At 37.5% G+C, this 10097-nt stretch overlaps 1 protein-coding gene across 3 annotated transcripts in view; it reads left to right on the top strand.

The window, feature by feature from the left end:
- Nucleotides 1-7397: 7397 nt before the first annotated feature.
- Nucleotides 7398-10097, top strand: part of HOPX (HOP homeobox) — a 39439-nt gene continuing 36739 nt past the window's right edge. For 2 of the 3 annotated variants that reach the window (XM_051967610.1, XM_051967609.1), the window contains exon 1: nt 7793-8005. In XM_051967610.1, the coding sequence (XP_051823570.1) occupies nt 7972-8005 (34 nt within the window). In that variant the 5' untranslated portion in view covers nt 7793-7971. The other variant, XM_051967611.1, reaches the window with a different exon arrangement.

The raw sequence follows: 10097 nt of genomic DNA, 5'->3' as shown, positions 1-10097 counted from the left end.
AAATGACAGAACATCAAACTCCAGGAGATGAGAGAAAGACCAAACAGTAGGGGGAGATGGTGGGAGACATACAGGAAAGGACCTGGGAAGGCATAAAAGAAACTTTCCCTCCTTCAGAAATTTACCTGGGTGATGGTCTTACTTTTTCTCAGACACTCAGTATGATGACATGAATATAAGAAATCCCAGGTCAAGGTCATCCTCAGACATTTACTGGCTATGTGAGTTTGGATAAATTACAAACTCTCCGGTGTTCAGTTTCCTAATCTGTAAAATGAGATTGGGGCTGAATTTGTTAACTTCTTAGATCACTTCCAAAGCCAAATCTATGATCGTATTAAAAGGACTCTAGAAATTTAATTTTACTCCTCCATTTTATAGATGTAAGCCCAAGTGGTAAAGTACTTGCCTAAGGTCAAATGGCCAGAATTTGCATCCAGGTCTTCGACTCCAAATCCTGCATTCTTTCCACTATGTCACAGATTTTACATTGAGGAAATATCTCTAACCACACTATGGTAGTTAGACTATGACTTGCAAAATAGCAGAAGGAAGTGGAAAGGCCTGATGTATTTTTTAAATTCCATCAGGCTCTATCAATTAAAGATTAATTTGTGGTAAAAGCCCCCTTTTAAAATTTCTTTTTTTCTTTTTTTTTTGGAGGGGGAGATTAAAATTAGTAATCATTTACAATTCACACTTTATGGTTGTTCAGTCATGTCCAACTAGTTCTTCATGACCCCATTTGGGTTTCTTGGATAAGATAATAGAAGAGTAATTAAGAAAGATAATAGAACAGTTTGCCATTTTCTTCTCCAGCTCATTTTACAGATGAGGAAACTAAGGCAGACCCCAGGGTTAAGTGATTTACCCAGGGTCACACAATAGTAAGTGTTCGAGGCCACATTTGAACCAGGTTTCCCTGATTCCAAACCCAGACCCAAACTGTGTCACCTAGTTCATCAACTGAGTTAACACCTAATTAATTGGTCATTATTGGTACTATTATTATTAATAATGTGGCTATTGGATGACTATTGAACAAAGGACAGTATAGAGCAATTCTTGTCAAAGTGTAGTTCAGGGAATCCTGGAACTCTCTGAAACCCTTTTGGAGGATCTACAAATTCAAAATTAGTTTTTTATTTCTAAGATGATAAATATCTACAAATATAACCCTGATAAATAAAAACTCTTTGGATAGATCCTCAATAATTTTTAATAGTATAAAGCCACTGAGAACAAAAGTTTAAAACCCACTGATGGAAAGATATTGTTGGGTCCCAAGGGGATTGGAGCAAGGGAAGACCTGGAAGTATGAGTAAGAAGATAACTAATTATTTTGGAATTTTGTATACTGTCCCAGCGGACAGCCCAATGCCCCTGAAATTCTCTACAGAGCTGTCTTTGGCAACCTTCCACATGGGTGATGTCCACTGTGCCGTGTAAAGAGAACCATTAGTTATGCTACATAAAACTTGCCTGTGTGAGTCAGTGTAACTCAAACTTGTAAAAGTACAGCTCCAACTTATGTCTTTCTATCCCAAAAATAGAATTATCAAGAATGGGGGAGAATTATCAAGAGTGCTAGAATCTCACACTTGGCATTTTCTAACTTTTGAGGACAGACAAAAATGAACTGAATCTTATATGAATTATTCTAATTATGACTTTGAAAATACATAAAGAGCAAAGGTTCTTAACCTCTCAGAATAATGGTTTCACCTAATGGCCTTTTATTTTTTCCAATTATGTGTAAAGATAGTTTTCAACATTCATTTTTGCAATTTTTGAGTTCTAAATTTTTTCTCCCTGTTATACATGTAAAATAAAGAATAATGGTTTCAAACAATTAAAATCTCGGTTAAAGGTTAATAAAAAGAAATATGCGATTGTTTTCATCATCATTTATGGACGCCCTGAAATCTATCCATGGATCCCAGGATGAGATTATCTGCTAAAGAGCAGCATACTGGTGATTGGAACAGGCTGCTGACTCTCCACTGGTTGTGAAGCATCCTTCCTAAGGAAAGTTTCCTCCTGTCTTTAGCTCTAAAACAATTCTACTCCATCACGAAAAACCAATTTCCCCCTCAACTATTTCTTTCCTTCCAGAGAAAGCCTGATCTCTTTTGGACACCCCTAAATTCTAAACTCATTCTATTTTCCTGCTGCTTTTTTATTTATTTTTTTTAGTAGTGCTTTTGAGAGGTCTTGGTCCATTAAGTCATTTGCATGGATAATTTCTCCCCCTTTTGTGGTGGGAATTCTTGCCTGCTGCTCTCGGTCTCCTAGACATTTCATCCCTCCTCCATAGCCGTCAGTCATGATGATGCTTGGAAAATCACCCTTGCACTGCTAATACCCCCTGAAAGAGTGTCCCTCAGCAACACTGACTCCATTCCTTTTAGCTCTGACATATTAGTTACAGGGAAAGTCATTTAGAACCTGGCTATTAGTTCAGAACCTTTGCCAGACAATAGCTGACAAAGCAGCCTTAAAGAAAGGCTGTGCGGTAATATCTCATTTGTGGCTTCTAAGTGTCTGCTGGTCAAAGGGGCTCCAGTCTTGCAGACTGTAGCTCAGCTATTTACACTTAATCAGCTAATCATAAGGCTGGAAAGGCCCTCTAAATCCTCCTTCTCCACTTCTGCTGTTGAGTGGCAAGACTCTTAACCTTAAACAGTAGGTGGTTGTTGTGGTCGTTTGGTAAAATAGAGAATACTGATTGATTTATATCAGAGTTCTTAACCAGGGGCCGGTGAACTTGTCTTTCCATAACTGTATTTCAGTATAATCGGTTTCTTTTTGTCTTAAGACAGACTTAGGAAGGTCCAGAGTACCCAAAGACCAACACAAGGAAATATGGAACTCACAAATCAGTAAAGAGAATTAGCTTTATTAAGAGGAGATATATTAGGAAGAATGATGGGGTTTTGGGCAGAACTGGGCACTTAGGTGGGACCCCCAGGAAGAAGAAGGTACTCTTTCCTCAGTCATAAAAGCCTCCTCTATGTGTGTGTGTGTGCATGTGAGTATATATATATATATATATATATATATATATATATATATGTTATTAGAGAGAGCTTTTTGCTCAAGAGAGGGAACATGGTACATTAGCTTGGTCACAAAATTTGAAATCTAGAAGACCTCAGTTCAAATTCTGCCTCAAATACTTACTAGTTGTCTAATTCTCTCTCCTTCAATTCTTTCATCTGTAAAATTAGTAAATTGGATGTAAGGATCCCTAAAGTCCTTAAAGATCCAAATCTATGATTTTAAAATCCATTAAAGTCAAGAAGGAAAAAATACTCTGGGTAGAAGCAACAGACGGATACAAGATAAAAGAAAGACAGTAAAAATCAAAATCTAAGATCCCAAGAAAAAGGATCATCCTGAGAGCTGGGCCAGATCCTTAGAGCTCTTCCCCCTGATCCTTATTCCTGCCCTCCATATATAAATCCTGGAGTCCCCTCCCTGCCAGTCCCCCTATCCTTGTTCCTACTGCTTGTTAGCTTAATGTCAAGTCTCATGGGGGGAAAGGGGAATTCTAGTTATTATTTCCTAAATTGGAACTCTGATCACATTTTCTGATTTAAATATGGGTGCTCAGTTCTATTGTACTCTTCTATCTTTATTTATTTAATTTTCTTTTTAATTGTGAACTTGAACATTCAAACCATTTAATATACAGAAAAGAAGAAAGTAATCTTATATGTAATAAGATTCTTCAAACATATCATGGATTAAATAAAATTTTATGAGTTAGGGGACGTAAGTAACCTCCTTAGTTTTCCTAAGGATCATTTTTGTTTTTCTTTGTACCCTCAGTGTTTAGCACAGTGCCTGGTACACAGCAAGCACTTATTAAATGCCTCTTCATTGACTGGTTAAACACTATGTGGTCTTGCTTCCAAGCCATCGATTTACAAGTGGATTTATTTATTTATTTGTTTGTTTTTCACGTGGATTATAGAACATAACCAGTTGGTCAGTTGGGATCTGCCTGTATTCCAAATCTTCGAGGACCATTGTACCCAAATTTTTATAGGGAGAAAAATCTCCATCTTTCTTTTTTTCTTCTCTGGCCCTTCCAGATCCAAAAACTTGTCAAGAACTTAGGTTAGTCTCACCTGTGCCCAGGCCAGGCAATGGAGAATCAGGTCAACAACTGAATCTCTTTCAACATTAAGTCAACAAAACAAAACAAAAACACAAAGGCAGCAGGGTCAGCCATGTGAGACCAATCCAGGTTGGCTCTCCTGCAGGTACGACAACACACACTGGAAAGACCAGTCTCGGGGCTGACTCCACAGGTAGACTGAAAGAAAGATGCAATAGCAACCACATCAGAAGGCATTTTATAGGCAACATTAAATCAGCAGCAACAATCTATGTGTGAGCAACCATTGCCCAGTCTTGTGTTCAGGTAGAGAAACTCCTTAGAAGAGGAACATTTTATACCCCTATGCATAAAATGTTCAAGGTCACATTAACATTAACACATGGCAGAACAAAAAAATTAATGATAAAACCCAATAAGAGGATATTTTTGTCCAATGAAAGAAACCAAAACACTTATTTCATCAGGACTGGTTGTTTTTTACAGTACGGTTTCCCCACAAGTGGGTTATGAAAACCACAGTGATGAGTAAAGATACTGAGCCTCCCCTCCCACTTTTGGCAACTCCCCAAGTAAATTGCTCTGTTCTCCACCCCCATCCCTACTCCTCCATTAGTATCTGCATTATTTCCACATCACAGAATCCTAGAGTGAAAGAGAATGAAGGAATTTAGACATCACCTAGTCAAACTTTTGGGTTTTTTGTCCATTTCTTCTCTCATGTTGAGTTACTTTTTTTTCTTCCAGATTTCTCTCCTTTCTCTTCATTTTTATTAATAAGATTTTAGTCAGTGATCTCAAACTGCAATGATCTCTTTAATGTTTACAGGACTTATCTTTTTGCACTAGTAGTATCACAAAAACTGGCTAATCCAATCTCATAATTGCTTGTGAAAAGGAATATATAATGTGACTTGGGGGTTCTGAGTCCCTGAATCTACCTACCATGTCTTAGAGCAGGGGTTTTTAACCTCCAACATATTAGAGATCTGTGAACTCTAATAGGGAAAATGAATTTTTATTTTTGTTAACCTTTAATATTTATCATTTCCTTCAATTAATTTCCATTCCCAATCTTCCCATCTCCATCTAAGTAGAAATAATAATGGATATTCTATGTGATCTCTGTTCAAGCATTTCTCTCCTTGGACCTCAGTTTCTTCATCCATAAAATGGGATTTTGAATTGGCCGATGTCTAAAAACTCATCTCTCCCTAAATTTTATAATCTCTATGTATTACCCAGGCACCTCTTTTATGAGTGAATTATAAAGGAACCTCTGCTTTTAACCCCCATATTCAAGATGAATCTGAGATGTGGAATTTTAGAGTTCCCTTCATCACCCCCTCACTCTTTCTGCATTGACTTTGAGAACTAGAAAGGGTGAGAATTCCACTACAAAGGGAAAAGGAGAAAGGAGTTTAGTGAGTTGGGTTAATTAGACACCTGGGTGGCCAGTTTATAACTCTCTATCATTCATGCTAGAGATATTCTCTTTTAAGAAGTCAGGCTCCCCGCCCAGTCCTTGTAAGAATGAGAAGAAATGACATCACTCCAGTAACTTCAAAAGTCAGAAAGAAGCAAAACATATATGATTGAATAAAAATTATTTGATCTAGCACTTTAAAAACCTGTTTTGTATAAATAAACATTTTAGTGATTTTTAAAAATTAGTGCCTTTGAGATTCTGTGAGACCTTCTCAACTTTCCCCTCCATCCTCCTTAGAATCTCCCTTTATAACACAAAAGATGTCTCAAATGAAACAAATCAATAGGTTGGCCAATTCTGACAATATATTCCTCATTCGGTACCTATCAAACACCATTTCTCTAACAAGAGGTCACCATCAGGTCTCTAAAGTCAAGAAAAATCACTGAATAATAGCTTTCAGTGCACCTATCAGTTTCCCACAAATCTTTCCTTCTTCCCAAGGCCACACTCTCTCTGACCCTCATTCAGCTGAAGGGTCAAGATTTTAAAAATCAAGGTATTGAAAACTCTCGATTGATTTAACCCCTTGGCAAAGGGCTAGATGAATGAAGAGCCCAAGGGTTCCAACAGAAGGTAGAAGTACTGAGAAAATCCACAAGACCCAAGGAGCCAAAGCAGTGCTCTTTGAAGATGGCCATGAGAAAGGAAGTAGGAGGAGAATCTGACCTGGTTAAAGATCTAGAGCAGAAATGAGGAAAGACAGAAAGAGTAAGGCTTAAACTCTTCCCTGAAGTAGTTCCCAGGGTCCTGTGATTATGGAGAAAGTCTGTGTGGTGGAGCCATTTAGAAGTCTGGAATGGACTCCCTCTTAGACTCAAAGAGTAATTAGTTAATTATTTAAAATTATTATATATAAATATAATATTAAAATTATTCAGAAATTAATCAAATTAAAAATTAATAAAACAAAGATGAAATAAATAGGATTACGAAGGACACCAATTATAGTGAAATACAGTGATCAAATTAAAAACACACAAATTCACAGATATTTTAACTTCAGGTCCCTTCCCTTTCACCACAGATGTGCAAAAATACTCATCTCCCTCCACTTTTTTATTTTTTCATCAAGGAATTTGGCATGCCATTATTTCCCTTCATTTCACACGTTGTCACAGTTTCCAAGGGAATCATCTGGGCTTTTTGTTGTCTAAAGAAACTGTTTTTTAATGCAGAGGTGGAAGAGCAAAATAGGCAAGCACTTAGCTTCTCGTGGTATGTGCTGAAATCAAAACACAGACACTCCCCAAGGCTAAGGTCTACCTTCTCTCACTCACATAACCTCACCTAATGGGTTTAGCAAGGAGCAACAATCAATGGCTATTGTAGGCAGCTAATAAGTAAAATATACACCATATTCCACCAATGGTGACAGATTTTGTATACACACAGGCTCCGGATTCCTTCTCGCAGATTGCACACACAAACTTTTAATTTAACTCCGGGGAGGAGCCTCTCAAGTCCTACGTTTGAAATTGTCTTGTAAGGAAGCAGAAGATCTGGAGAGAGGTACCAATGGGGATTGAAGAGATCAGGTTGAAACAGTTTTTGATGCTGAAGAAAAACAGTATCATCCCCGCCTGCCACTCCCCCTTAGTGGTATTTTGTACATTCAGTTCCAGTAGGAAAGCTACTTCTCGTTAATTAGGCAACCGTGGGCTGTCTCTCGCTTGGCAACTGGCCAATGGAACTCATGAAATCAACCTCACAAGGCGAATGTTTTGAAGTGATGCAATGTTTAACTAAAAGTCCCATTCAAAGGAACAAAGTTACAAGGGTCCCAGAATCCTTCTCTGTTTCCTACCCAGTCTGGACTTGATCTATTCCTTCCAGTCCTGGGACAGGTTCATCCCTTATTGGAAGAGCAAGAAAGAGAGACAAGGGGAGGGAGAAAACTTCCTGGCCATCACAGATAGCCCGGTCTGAATGGGCTGCAGAGCAAACCTGAATAACCAGGACAAATTTAGCATCCACATACTTTCTGTCGTTTTCATCTAGCCCACACTGCAGGTTTTTCAGGTATCTGCATGAACGTGCGCCCCACAGAGAGAACACACACACGTAAGGAAACGTGCTGCCCAGGGAGTGAGTAAGCGCTGCTATTTAAAGAGCCCTTGGTCCAAGAACGGGACTTCTTCAGATCAAGAACCAGCAGTCACAACTCTCATGTAAGTACCTCTCACACGCATCTGACTTTAATGTACAGAGGTGGATAAACGCAGATACCCAGATAAAATTCGAATGGTTACTCAATTGGACCACTCTGCTAGGTTAAAAAAAAAAAGGACAAAAGAAATAAAGAAGAAAAGAAAAGAGAAAGAAAGGGGAGGAAAAAGATGAACGGTGAAGGAAGATGAGAGCCTGGGGCTGGGTACCCTTTCAGGAAGGTAGGAAACGTTTTCTGGGCAAAAAGATGTAAGCATCTTAATAGGACTGAACTGGAAACTTTGGACATGGGAAATTTCATTTGGTTTTGTTGGCATCTATTGAGCTCACCTTGGCATCTGGCCTAATTTTTGAAAAATGTCTTAGAATGAGTACTCCAATCGTCTTGCCAGATACATATGTTTTTAGTTGTTTAATATCCTATTCTGCATTCTGATGTTTTCACAGAGATCTGTCCAGGGTAGAAGGAAAAAAAAAAGTGCCGGGCTTGGGCCGGAGAGACTTATTTTCAGATTCTATTTTTGGCAGTAAATGATAATGGACAAGGTATTTAGAGGCTAGGAGCCACATTTTTCTCATCTCTAAAATGGTGATAATATTTGTAGCACCTACTCAAATGAGGTAATCTCTTTTTAAAGTATAAATTTTGTCAATCTCAGTTAATATTATATGATCTAGCACAGCATCATTTTTAATACATTTAATATATTTTTTATTCTATATAATAGACCAGGAATATAGAATTTCTATATTCAATGTGTTAATATCAAGTGGAAGTGATGTATATGTTGACTAAGTATGGTGGAAGCTTCATGACAATTGATTAAATTTTTCTCTGCTGTTCTCCATTACTCAGAGAAACTGATTTTGCGACAACCAATAGTTATCTGAGACTTAAGGGAATCCCTTATTCTGGTGCCTTGAGGAAATAGGTGCCGTTGATATTTCAACACAATGCCAACTAGGATTAGGTATGCAAGTTGCTGGGGGAAAGGAAATGGGATAGAAGCCAGGGACATCCAGGCCCCATGTCACCCTCAAGTTTAAATGGGACCATCTTATCAAGTAGGCTATAAAAAGAAGTGACATGGAGAGGTACATGGAGTCCAACACTTAAGGGATTAAGACTGATTTTTTCAGAGAAAGGCAGAGACTAAAGAGAGAAACCATCTTTATGGTGAGCCATCACATTCAGCAAATATATGTATACATATATTTTTTAAGAGTTATAAAACATTTTGCTAACACTTAAAAATTTATGCCTTTTGTTTTTTTTTTACATCATATTCATTTCCAAGTGTAACCCTCCCTTCTGACCTCACTCAAAAGGTCTTCCTTTAGTCACAAAGGTTAAAAAAGAAGACAAATAATAATAGCTAATATAAGGTTTGCAAAGTGATCTCATTTTATTCTCCCAACTCTAGGAGGTAAGATTCTATTATTCCCCTTCTTTCAGAGATCAGGAAATTGACTTAAGCAAAGGTTAAATGATTTTCTCAGGACACAAAATTAAGTAGAGCCGAGGGTAAAATTTGAATTCAGATTTTTTCTCTGACCTCATGTTCAGTATACTATTTACTACACTACCATCTACCTGCTGCAGCACAGTAAAATCAACTTACCTAGCATTTAGATATACTTTTTATATTTAAGGGAATACATCTGTTGGCTGAAAAGCCAGTGCAGCCATAGGAAGGAAGAAAATACTTCTGGGTCACCTTTTTAAAACTTATTTTTAAGATGATGATGACCCCTTTAAAAATCAAAGGAATTATTAAGCACCTGCTATCTGCAAAGCAGACCTAGGGCCACTAGAGGGCACAGTAGGTAGAGTATCAACCTGGAGTCAAAGTTTCTGAATTCAAATTTCACCTCAAGATACTTAGTAGCTATGTAACAAGTCACTTAATCATATTTGCCTTAGTTTCCTCATCTGTAAAATAACCTGGAAAAGAAAATGACAAACCATTCCATTATCTCCCAAAAAAAACCCAGGAACCCCAAAACCCAAATGGGGTCACAAAGAGTCAGATATGACTGAAATATGATTAAACAACTAAAAATCTGCAAAATATTCTAGGAAAGAGAAAAGAAATGTGATATAGATCCTTTAAGAAGAGAGCTACTATTCTAGTTGAAGAGCCAAGATATACACTAACTTCTTTAGAATCAAAATTTCCAGAAATAATCTTGGGTCCAGGGATTCTTAATATTTTTTTTGGTATATTTGTTTCTTGGACTCCTTCAGTAGTCTATTGGTTTGAATAATGTTTTAAATTCATAAAAACTACATACGTAGAATTACAGAGGAAA

Source organism: Antechinus flavipes, chromosome 6 (assembly GCF_016432865.1).
Source record: "Antechinus flavipes isolate AdamAnt ecotype Samford, QLD, Australia chromosome 6, AdamAnt_v2, whole genome shotgun sequence".
NCBI lineage: Eukaryota > Metazoa > Chordata > Mammalia > Dasyuromorphia > Dasyuridae > Antechinus > Antechinus flavipes.
The sequence above is the reverse complement of the archived record's forward strand: the minus strand, read 5'-3'. Positions and strand labels throughout refer to the sequence as shown.